Source organism: Onychostruthus taczanowskii, unplaced genomic scaffold, assembly GCF_017590055.1.
Source record: "Onychostruthus taczanowskii isolate IOZ18803 unplaced genomic scaffold, ASM1759005v1 scaffold37, whole genome shotgun sequence".
NCBI classification, from domain to species: domain Eukaryota; kingdom Metazoa; phylum Chordata; class Aves; order Passeriformes; family Passeridae; genus Onychostruthus; species Onychostruthus taczanowskii.
The window spans coordinates 6,669,331-6,681,860 of record NW_024501126.1 but is presented as its reverse complement, the minus strand read 5'-3'; the positions used below and the strand labels follow the sequence as shown (position 1 = coordinate 6,681,860).

General features: G+C 38.5%; 1 protein-coding gene across 1 annotated transcript in view; it reads left to right on the top strand.

Moving 5' to 3' along the window:
* CTNND2 (catenin delta 2) overlaps positions 1–12,530 on the top strand; it is a 518,515-nt gene that overhangs the window by 441,776 nt on the left and 64,209 nt on the right. Inside the window, exon 16 of the mRNA XM_041411749.1 lies at positions 6,995–7,145. Within this exon, the coding sequence (XP_041267683.1) occupies positions 6,995–7,145 (151 nt within the window). The remainder of the gene's footprint in view (positions 1–6,994; positions 7,146–12,530) is intronic.

The following is a 12,530-nucleotide window of genomic DNA, read 5'->3' as shown; positions in this document are numbered from 1 at the left end:
AAGCAATTCCTGCTGTTCTGCAAAAGTGCTGTGTTTCAGTTGTTGCCCATTGCCTCTGGCCCTACATTACCTTTGCTGTTACGTGCAGTTGGCAATGCAGTGTTGTCACCACAAGTGGCATTTCCTTAGTTTTGCCAAACCGTTAAAAATAAATTCTTCATTCGTATGATCCTTTAAAAAAAATACTATCATGACTTACATAGGCAATACCTGTCTTTTAAAACCAGGAAACAAGATTTAGTTTATTTCTTCTGGCTTACATTGGAACAGGTAGCACACCTGCTCTGGGCCTTGCTTAGTCCCTTCTGTGCACCCAGTCTTCTGTCTCAGTTCCTTTACAGGCTTTATGAACTCCCTCATCTGCTTTAATGAGAGGATGGCCAACTTCCTTTTCCACACTATTGCTGATACAGGCCAGGATGCCCTTGGCCTTCTTGGCCACCTGGGCACACGCTAGATCATGTTCAGCACTGCCAAGAAGCACCCCCAGGTTCTTTTTTACTGGGCCACTTTCCAGCCACTCTGTCCCCAGCCTGTGGCACTGCCTGGGGTTGTGATCTAAGGACGAGATGCATTAGGTACCTCAGCCTTTTCCTCATCCCCTGTCACTGTGTTTCTCCCCGCATCCAATAAAGGATTGAGATTCTCCTTAGCCTTCTTTTTGTTGGTGCTGTATTTATAGAAACATTTTTATTGTCTTTTACAGCAGTAGCCAGACTAAGTTCTAGCTGGACTTTGGCCCTTCTGATTTTCTCCTTGACATCTCAGAGCATCCATGTAGTCCTCCTGTACTCTCTTCTTCTGAAGGACGGAGAAAAAATCTGTTCAATTTTTCCTTAGCTCCAGCTTTGTTCAGCCAGGCTGCTGCTTTTCCCCACTGGCTCATCTTTTAACCTACAGGGATGACTTGTTCCTCTCAGCAACTGGAACAAGCTTTTAAGATTTCCTACTTGAACAATGTCTAGCCTTCCTGGACTTCTTTGCCCTTCAGTACTGTCTCCCAAGGTACTCTGTGAACCAATCTCCCTCACAGCCCAGAGTTTGTCCTCTGCAAGTCCAAGGTAGCAGTTCTGCTGAGCCTCCTCCTTTCTTATCCTTTGTAATGTGAGGAGCAAGTGCTGCTCTGTTGAGGTTAGTATCAGTCTCATGAAATTATCGCATTCCTATCTTTCTATCACCTCTCCTTTCTGTTCCATGTTTGATCATGCTCAGCAGGGAATGAGGAGCTCTTTGGTTAGCCTGCTGAATGTCCCTGCCTTTGATCCCTAATATACAGGTACAATACCCATGTGAATGGTGTTTATAGGTCATGGGCCTGATCTCTTGAGATAGGCTAGATGCTATCTCAGTCTTTGTTCCTTAGACAAGCAACTGCATTATTTTTTTAATTCCATGCAAGGGAAATCTGACTCTCATAGGAGCAAGAACTCCATTAAGTAAATTATTAGATAAGGAGACTGAAAACATAAAAGGGTCCATTTTAGACACAAGGTCAGTGCAGCTGCTTCAAAGAGTAGTATGAGAAAGAGTTTCAAGCTCCTTACAGTCCAGACTCTTGAAGATAATGAGTAATTATTTTTTAAAGCAGCAGACATCTAGGTTATCAATCTTCTCTTATCAGGCAAGGACATATTGTGGGTTCCTTGCCAGACTTTTCTGATTACTCTAGTTATTTATGTATTAACCCTTCAAAGTTTCATCAGGCTGTTCCAGGAGAAAGTTTTCTTGGATTGCAGTGAAAAGGCTTTCATTTTCTCCAAAATAGTAGTATTATGAATCTTTATGTGATAGGATGCAGAAGATTATTTACAACATACTACGTAATCAACAAAGTTAGTTTTTTTAAATAACCAATGCTTTATTCTGTCAGGAATTCTTACCTGGGTAGAAACACCTCATAAATGAGGCAGCATCAGTTGTTAAAGGGAGATGTATTGGCTCTAGAGGACAGAAGACAAAATTGAACGGTATTTAAAAAGCAAGACCTGCTGCTGCAAACACTTGTATCACAGACATCAGGAGGAAATTGCATGGCCATCTCTATGTGGAATGGGAGCACAGTAGTTCATAGTGGCTTCTTGTTCAAGGTAATGCCTTACTATAAGCAGTTTTCTTCCCATGAGATGTGTCACTTTTGTCCCAAATCTTTTCTTTGTTAATTATATTGATTACAATATTTGGAAAACTGATAGTAAAAGTTCTCAGATCATTTTGGAAACACAATACCTACTTGTACTGGAGAACCAAGAATGAGGTGCGACGGCAGTTCCTTATCAGTTTTGCCTTCCTGTTTAAGATAACTTCTGTTAACACTGTTTTATTTTTGTCTCGTTTATTTATTAACTTTGTATCTTTACCCACTGTATCTTTTTTCTTTTCTCTTTAAGATTGACTAAGGTTGTGGAGCAAGAGAAGAGCAACCTGTTAATACTTTTCTCTTGTCCCAGCACAAAGATATAGAGGACTTGCTGGTAGTATACCAGATAGGATAATTTCTGAGAACAGAACACTGCAATCAGGGGGCAGAAAGTCCTTGGGAAGTCTCTTTCTGCTCTCTTCAGAAACTGCAGAAAGTTAACCAAGATTTCAGAGCTTTGCTCTCTGTCAGGTTCATGTGACTTCTTAGGGATCCCAATAGAGTTAATTGGTTAAAGTACATCTGTAATTTTTAAATTTAAAAATATTTTAATTTTTTCTGATAAGTATATTACATTGAGTCTGATCAGACAGAGAGGAACATTAATCTTTAATTATTCATTGATTTTTGATTATTCAACATGCAGTTCTCTTTCATGGTCTGCTATTTTACTACTGTTAGCATGGACTCTTTCTAAGCCTTTCCTAGCAGACCTCAAGTCTCTCTAATCTTCCTGGTGCTCTAGTTTGCTGAGTAATTCAGTTTACTATGTCATGCCTGCTCCCCTGATTTAGCTTTCATGTTGTAGTTTACGTCTGAGTAGTTCTCTTTAGTATTTAGTAACTCAATAGTCATTGGATCACAGTGTTGAACTGTACCAGTACAGTCCAAATTTTAGTCAAAGCTGAAGTATGGGATGAAATATTCTGCAGATACTTCGGGAGCACTGATGTCAATGTCAGGAAAGTGAATCTGTTCAAAATGTCAAGTGTATACAATTGGTGGTATTTCTTGCATTTTGTGGGGGGAATTTATTTTGGTAGTTTTTTTCTTTCTCATTTTGTGATGGAAATTTCTTCATTGTTCAGTTTGGTCTCCTGTGTTGCTGCTTCATAGGAAAATAAAGAAAACCGTATGAAACACCAAAAGGAGTTAAGTGAATAAGTGGTTTTAATTTTTCTGAAAAATATAAATTAGTTTTATCTAGAGTAATTACTCTTTTCTTGAGTTTCAGCCTAATATAATCTTAAATCCCTAGAGGCATTCACTTGTGCAGATGGTATCTGACAAACAAAAAAATAATTTGCAGGTTTACTCTATTTTTCTACCTAATTACTGTGATGAAAATAAAAAGGGAGCTACTAATGAAAGCGGATGTAGAGCTCTACTGTGTACTTTCAAAGTGATGTGTAGTAGTTATGCCCCCCAAATTCTGTTATTGGTGAAGTGTATTCATGCACAGACTCGGGCTCCTGTGCCTGTCTCTGATAATTTAGCATCAGTCCGATGCAACAAAAATGATTTTATTTTATTTTTCTAGCTGCTTGTTCCCGCTGAAGTGTTTGCTGTTCCCACAGGAATGCTTTTGCTTTACAAACTGAACAGCTATTTGATCGTTGCCACTGCCATTGATTTCTGCAGTAACAGGATGATTAAGCATATTAGCAGAGTGCCTCATTTACTTACTGATAGGCAACAAACTCTTTGTCCTTTTTCTTTTTTATGATTTTTCATCTCTTCACTTTTATACTTCACTGAGCTCGTATCAGCAGTTGACCCCCAATGTGGAAATGCAGGCACCACACGATGGCTTTAGGCAAATGGAAGGATCATCAGTGTACACAAGGCTGAATCAATTTCTCCATTCTATGCAAGAATGAAATAGCCTTTTGAGGCACCTCAATTTGAGCTTTCCTGAAATCCACATAGTGCAGCGTAATTGCTTGCAGAGGCTTGTCCTAATTGGCAGCTTAAGGAAAGAGAACCAGACAGTTCATACCACTTTCCACATGGAAAGTTCTCCAGAGACCCTTGAAACAATTAAAAACATTTCTCTCTTTCTGCCTAAGGTTCATGACTTGAAACAGCAGATAAAATGATAGCAAATCACACATTGAGGAGTCTGTGAACTTTTCCCAAAGTGGATGACATCCTCTGGAAAAAGACAGCTTGGGAAGGAGAGGAGTACGCAGGGGAGAGGAGAGGTTTAGTACATGACTTTTCTGTAGTCCTCCTCCCATTGATTTATATATGTATGTGTGCATATGTGCATGTGTAAAATATTATATCTGGATCTTTTCCCCTGTGAAAGCTCTGGAGCTCTATTTTTTACTGTTGTAATCAAATTAACTGGTTCATTACAGATCCTGAAGTCTTGCATGTCATTTATTTAGTAAGGAGGTTTATATTTTCTCCTTTTTTTCATACTGAGTTATTTCAGTGTTTCTCCTACAATGTCTCCTACTATCCCTAGGCTTAAAAGCAAAGCATTCCCTAATTTGTTCCTCTTAAACTTTTGGGTTGGAATGGGTAATGAAAATACTACATCCCAAGAAGTCTGTTGTAAACCTGGCTTTATGAAACAAGTGCTTATGTTTTCTCTTGGTAGGTGGCTAAAAAAAAAAAAAATCAAAGAAAACTGTTTACTGAGGTTTTAATATGGAGGTTTTTAAAATATAGTGAATAATCTAAAGGATTATTCTTGATTCTCCTTGGTATTGAATAGACATAGATAAGTTTTTTTTTCCCCTCAAAACAAACACCCCCACTGGTTCGCCATGTAGCCCATCCTGGAGATGTTACATATGTGGTGTACTTCTGCAATGAACAACAGCATCTCTCAGAATACTCTCAGCTAGCCTGAACTCTCACCTCAACCAGACAGGCTCACTTCTTTCTCAAAATATTCCCACTGCTGTCTTGAACTCTCACGCTGGCAGTCACCTTGTAATCACAGCAGACAAAACAGATGCTTCCCCTGTGAGAGATGTACAAAATACAGCATTTTTTAAGTGCAAGGAGGTGTTGCTCATTTCCCAGCTGCAGGTGAGAATGAATCTACCTGGCAGGTAAATACATATTTATTAAGCCAGGAAGGTTAGAAATACCAGTTCGTTATTTCCATGACATCCATTATATTTAATATCCCATTAAAATTAATGTATATGAAAGAAACTTTTTCACTTTAATAGGAAGTATTTTTCAAAATACTTCCTATTAAACTCATTCATCTTTAAGATCTGTTTTAGTGTTTTTAGTTTTTTATCTGATGATCATCCTATACACTGGTTCTGGAGAAGAAACTGGAGGAGAGAACATAGAATAAGATTAACAAAGATTCCTGCTATCATTTTTCTCCCCTAAGCTGTTTCCTTTGCAGTGCAAAATGTCAGCACATTTATGTTTTAGATACATTATTATGCTCAGGGATGGTGAGAACCCCTTGTCCAACATAACTGACTAGATAGCTTATCATAACCATTATCACTTTCATCTTCAGCAAAGTCCAGCCAACTGGCTTTTGTTATGCATAGTTACTACAGAGAAGAATTAATAAAAAAATACTCCTTAAATTCTGGTTTGCTTTCTTTTTTCCCAGTTTCCCCTGATCATATCACCTGGAATGAATTTGCACTACAGACATTGCAGCACTGTAGTTCTTGTCTATCTCCACATCTGCTGTTTTTATCATAAATATATATTCTGGGTTTTGCTATTCAGGGCATATATCTTCTATAAATAGGTGCTTTTAAAGTGAGCTCTTCAGCTGTGGTAAGTAGAGGCCATATGCAGGGGTTAAGCATGGTCTGCTGACAGTGAATGTGCTAACCTTTTTTTTTTTTCTTTTTTTTTTTTAACTCTGCCTGGTTATGGAGTAATGCTATTGCAATGTAATTATTCTTTGCAGTGGGATGTCTTTGTCAGAAGAGAAGAGCCATCTAGATCTTTCACCCCTTTATGTGGTGGGAGCCCCAAGTTGTGCAGCTCTGGATGGATCTCCTACTCACGGCACACTGCACAGATCCATTGTTCACTGGCATGATAACCTTTAGAGCTCCTGAAGGGTTTTTAGAAGTAAACAACTCCATTCATCATTTCTGCTGTCAAATGAAAAGGATGTTTACATGAGAACATACTGCTCGCTTTGATACAAAGACAAGGCCATGCCGGTGGTGCCATGACCAGCTGTCAAGTGGGAGATGCCTACAGGCTTCTCTGATAGAATCAGCCACTGGGTTTGTCCTGCAGCCTCGTGATTCCTGCAGCCAGGCACAGCACAGGCACACACTGCCCTCAGGTCAGCTCTTGAGGGAATGGCTAACACTTCAATGTACAATAGTATTCCAGTTAGGATCAATGTAGTTATCCTCAGTTTTCCTTCTGAACAAGTTAACAATCACAAGAGAAATTATAATAGTGTTTTCATGTTTGTAGACTGAATCATTCTTATAGTAACAACAAAGAATACTCAGACCTCTTGAACTTGCATTGTAATACAAATACATATTTTGTAAAATAAATATTGTTAGTTTAGCAGTAAACAAGCATCATTAGATGTTGCATACAAAACGCTGGTGAAGAGTAAGTTTTCTGCAGACTTGGGCCATGAAAATGTAACCAGGTGTGCTGGGAGAGAAGTCAATTCATCATTTAATTTCTCTGTCCCCATAAAAAAAATGAGTGCTGATTGCCAAATCAAGTGGTTGCCTAGCATCATCAATGCAATTATTTCCACTCCTTTGAATTTTGCATCCAGATGCTTCTGTTAGCCCTTACTCTGCTGTGAGCTCAGATGCCTCACTGCCTGTGGTGGATTCCTCACTTTGTTCCCTCTCTCTCTCCCCTGTGTGTTCGCAGTGGTCAGTGTACATCCGCGCTGCCGTCCGCAAAGAGAAAGGATTGCCCATCCTGGTGGAGCTGCTCCGGATAGACAATGACCGCGTGGTGTGTGCAGTTGCTACAGCTTTACGAAACATGGCCTTAGATGTCAGAAATAAAGAGTTAATAGGTATGTTCTTTCCAAACAATCTATATATACTGTGGGTTTGGGGATTTTTTTTTTTCCAGTTTGTAGCAGAATGAGCGCAATGAAAATTATTCTCACATTTCTAGAACAATTTCTTTAATTCTTTCTCTAGTGTGTCATATTCAGATTTTATGGGACAGCTTGCTAGTATATATCAAGGAATTGTTAAATTAATTAAACATTATGCAATGTTTCTTGATCTCTCAGGCTGTAATCTCTGTAAGAAAAGCAATGGCTTTGTTCTACTTTAGCATTTCATTCTTAGGCTGGCAGTAGCGCTTCCATCTTCCAGATCAAGGATCCAAGCAGAGTATCCCCTCCTGATCCTCAGATTATCTATTGCAAGTAATTTTGGAGTCATGAAGTAACAAGTCGTAAAAATTTTAAGAAGGTTACAGGAATTTACTGGACAGATTAGTAGCTCCAGCAAGAGAACTGGGAGACTCTTGCTTCACAAACAAATACACTGTTAAGGAAAAGGACAAGAATTCATGTAAATCAATATTGCCCCTGAATTCTGATTGTATAGGAAGCACACATCTAGGGGTTTTATTTTGTTCAGGCTTTTGGTGGGGTTGTTTAGCTGAAATTCATCCAAACACTGTGGGTCATTGAGCTTTTATTTTCATATTCTGTCTTTGAAAAATAATCACTATCTTGTTTTTTAACTATTTCAACAATCATAACCAAATTATTTCTGCTTCTGTACATTAAGAGCTTATTTTCGGTTAATTTTCCTAACTTGTTGATTTGTTATCATTACAGCATATTTCTTCTCTGCTTTTAATTACAGAATTATATAAATCGATACTATGATCATAATGTTTATTATTTGCATCCAGTGCTATCTTAGGGTTAATGCTTCTTTACAGCAGTGCTCTGCAAGTTGTTAAAACAAGGCAGTCACTCCTCTCATATTGGGAGGAGTGTCTTATTTTGCTAATGTTCCCGGATCTGCAAATTTCATTTAGGAATGTAACACTATACATTTAGAATTGAGCTGTTTTACTCTGGTGTGCCATTCAAAATACTGGTAAAATTATGGATAGTAAATTTGCACAACCTCAGCATTTTAGTATTTTATGAAATTCTTAAATAACACATCATAAAAGCAAAGATAAAAATAGATAAAAGGTAAAAAATGTGGGAAGAGTCTGTTGAATATAATAACCTAATGTATTTATTTATGTAGCCAGCTAATAATAACTGTAGATTGCTGCTCTGCTTTATGTTATTTGTAGGGTTACTCTGAGATATTGTACTTCATAATTGCAATAGTAATTTGCTGCAGCTTAAAAACAGTCCAAACATGCCAATATGACAGGGGAGTTATGATTATAATTCTTGAACCATTTCAGCTGTGGTCTTTGATTGTTCATTTCTTTGGCTTTCATCATTGAAGTTCAAAGAAACAGTAATAGCGGTCATTACTGCTCTTGTTCCCTAGTATTTCTTAGCAAATAGGGCCTATCATAGAGCTGATTTTTAGAAATGCTGAACATCGGCAGTGGTCAAGGATTTCAACTCATGTTGTAGTCCATCCATTTTTGTGATATTGCATTTCCGCGTATTGTATACGTATTGCAGTATGCCTTAGCTGTTGTTATGCAAAGGAAGCCTCAAAAGGAGCTTGTGCTTTATCAGGGTAGTTCCTCAAGCACCCTCCTGCCTAGGCAAAGTCAACATGCTATTTATCTTTTCTCTTTCTGATTTTTGTTAGTGCATCAAGTTGTTGTGGTGACACACTCTGCCTCACAAGCTGGAATTTTCCCCATAAAATAACCTTTCCTAAAGGAGATTTTTCCAGCTGTATATATAGTAAAGTTACATAGCTAGAAATGAGTTGGTTGGGGGGTTTTTAATGCCTTTATAAAGCTTTCTTTTCAGTGGTGCTGACATTCCATTCCCAGCTGACATTTTTTTACTGAAATGTGCCAGAGAATGATATATTTAATTCTGCTTCAGCCAAGCAGCCCATAAATCAGTGTTGAGGAATGTGGAAAATATATTAGAAAGCTTGCTAAAATCCAGACTCACCTGTACTGTGCTACAAAACAAACAGAAAGACCCTTTTCTCAGTGGCTAGAAGTTTCATACTAGACTTTATTGAATTGACCAATCCGTTTTGTTTTTCACACAGATCTATCAGCTATGATGTTATATTGCTACAGGTTGGTGAGAGGCTTCTCTTATAATTTATCTGAGCCATTCCCATAGTAACATTTTCTTTATTTATTTTGAGATTTTCTTCCTGGGTTCCATTTCAGGCATGCTCCATGTCTTTAAAAGGACCTTCTCTATTCTCCTTCTTCGTTGCTTTTGCATTGTACCGTGTGTCCCTTGGCCGAGACAGCAGACATATTCATCCTCCTCCTTCCCAAAATTCAACTGCACTCAAAAACATGATAAATCTGGCCTACTTAGTACTGGAACAGATAATGCAACACCGAGTTTTCTCTCCTTGAACACACTGCCCAGGTGCATTCCTGGTCACAGGTTAGACTACATTAATTTTCTCTTGACTTCCAAGACCCTTGTTTGCATAAAATAGTACACAGTCTTTGTTGCTTCCCAAGAGAGCACCCAAGGGTGTTTGTCAGCTTTTTCTCTCTCCCCGCTGAGGGAAAGATCCACTACTGATATTGCCTGTTTTGTTCTTCCTTAGTTTCACTGATCTAGGCTGCACAGCATCCCTGTGTCCCTCTGGTACCACATTTTTCCACTTCTATTCATGTGCTCAGCGTTTTGGAAGGCTTCTTTTCCTTCCTTGAAGCAGGTTCTGTCTCTACTAAACTTCTCCATGGGTCCATTAGCTTCTCCCCCCACCCCCAGTAGATGTCACTGAGCTGACAAAAATCACTTTTATTTGCTTTTGACTGTTCACTCAGGCAGAAGAAAATCACTTTTATCCCACAAGTCCTCTAAAAGCTATGTTGGTGACCTTTGTGCAGTTATGTCATTCCCACATTCTTTCCCTCTTCTTCATCTGTCCCTTTCTCTTAAAAAAAAAAAAGGTGAGTAAGGGAAAGTGTAATAACAAACCCACCATTCTATGTTCCTGAGAACTATACTGGTGCCTTAGCTTGAGGATGTGACATTGTTCTCTTCCTGCTGGGAATGCAGTTTTTAACTTGAGGATTACCTGCAGACCTCTTGCTTCTGGCATTGCCGGTCAGGCCAGCTCCTCACACCAAAGCCGTCCCACTGTCTTCCCTACAGTGAGTGCACCTACAAACTTCCATTTTCTAAAGCCACATTTTGTTGGCATGGTATCGGAAATTGCTAACTCAATATAGTTTCTTTTCTTTAATTAGAAGGAGCTTGGATCAGCTGGATGGGTCAGAAAGCTCCTGTAAACATTATCTTTACAGGATGAATTGTTTCCTTGCAGTCTGCCCCAGCAACCTTCAGTGGCTTTCTGGTTCAAACACCTTCCACACAGTACTCTGGACTTTAAGGGAACTTTCTGTGGGTTACCTGAGCCTGCACTGTACACTTGTGTCCTCAGGAGTCTCCCAGCCAGCGCTGGTGCAGCAGCCTCCCTTCTCTACCCACTCTGCATGAGAGAAGGTTTCCAAATCAGGATTCCCCATTCAGTCCTGGGAAACAAGCCAGCTTCATCTTTCTTTTATCTGAAAGACAGACAGCATTTTCCTCTCTACTGCTATCCACAACCTCTTTAACAAAAGAGATTATGCATTGTACAGTTAATTGAAAAACGATGTGACTTGTTATTCTGCCTAAACAGGGAGGTACAGACTATTCCTCTCTGAAATTTTTGGAGGATGACTAACCACAAAATTTGAGTTTTCCTTGTTCCTGTAAATGGCATTTGCATTTTATTTTAAATGGCAATTAACTGTGGTATTTTAAAGTGCAATAGGTGGTCTTTCAAACAAGTTACGCTGATTTTTCTAGCTAACCCAAATGAGAAATTTGTCACTATTCATGTACTGCAAAATATGTACAATATGGGATTTTTCCTCTTGAAGGAAAATTTGGAATTTGTATTATTACTGTTCAGTGGTAAGCCCACAGAGTACGGGCTTTGGAGAGAAAGGAGGTAAAATGTATAAAACTTCAATGCACAGTTTTCTGCTTTAAGTCTTTCTTCAACTTTTATTTTATCCTGACAGTGGTTTTTAATGCCATTCTGGCTCAGTGTTGATTAAGAGGAATATTGTAATAGTAATTGAAAAGAACCATTCTTTCTCGTGCCCTCTTGGTCTACACTTTTGCATTTAAATAAAAGGGGTTTTTTTTCTTTTTTTTAGAGACTGGTAGTATTTTAATCCCTGGGGAAAAAAGAGGACAGTTCCACTTAAAAGTTTTTGTTGACTTCTTGTACTGTGTAGAAAACAAGTCCTTGCATATCTATGCGCTTAAAATGTTTAGAGAATCCAGGTGTCTGTTCAGGGCTCTAGATTCTACAGTTTTGTGGGATAAGTTGAAGTGTTGTAATAATTAAAACTTTCTTGTTGTGGCATCATTGTAAAAGCTTGATTCAGATAAGTAAAATTAGTGGTGTGATTTGTTCTGCCTTCACAAGGTTTTGAATTAGGTTTCGAAACAGGCCTGTAGCAGGGGTCATTTTTAAATAATCATTCCTGAGTTAGGGGCTGTGTGTCAGTACTGAATTATCCTCTTTTCACTGTTTGTCTGTCAGTAATGCAGTTATACATGCAAAATTCAACAATAGCACATCAATTAAATTATTACCTAATGGGTGCTGGAAACTGCTTACTTTTGCTAGGTGTCTGGAAGTTCATTGTCCAAGATAAGATACCTGTATTGGATGCCCTTATAGGTGACTGAGAGACTCACAGAAAGTGACTTATTTTGTCTAAAACGTGTTAAGATGGAAGTTACCCAGTATTACCATATCACTGTTGTTTAATGATGAAAACCATCTAAGAAGTGTTTAAATTGTCAGTGTATGTCTTTTGATCTCATAGCAATGTGAGTCTGTTTGGGTGCTTGGTGTTTGTTTCAAAGTTTTACTGCTAAACTTGAGAACGTTTGACTGAATTATATATCAGGAGTTCACAACTCTAATGAATTGTTAGATTTGCAGAATAATTCATGTTCAAAGAAGCCTCAGAGGGTCACCTTGCCTAGTTTTGCGCTCAAAGAAAGGTCAGATATGTTATTTCAAAGTGTGATATCAAAGTTTGGAAAGATTGCTTCAGCTGTGAGGCTGAAGATGCATCAGAATCAAGTATTTGCATTCTCAAAGCAGAACATGGCTCTTCTGTTGTGTTAACAGCTACACAGAGTCCTCCTATCTTAAAGCATGGTTGCATTCTGTTTCAGAATTAGTAATAAATCCAAGAGTTTTGTAGTTACAAGAACAACAGCCAAATCCTA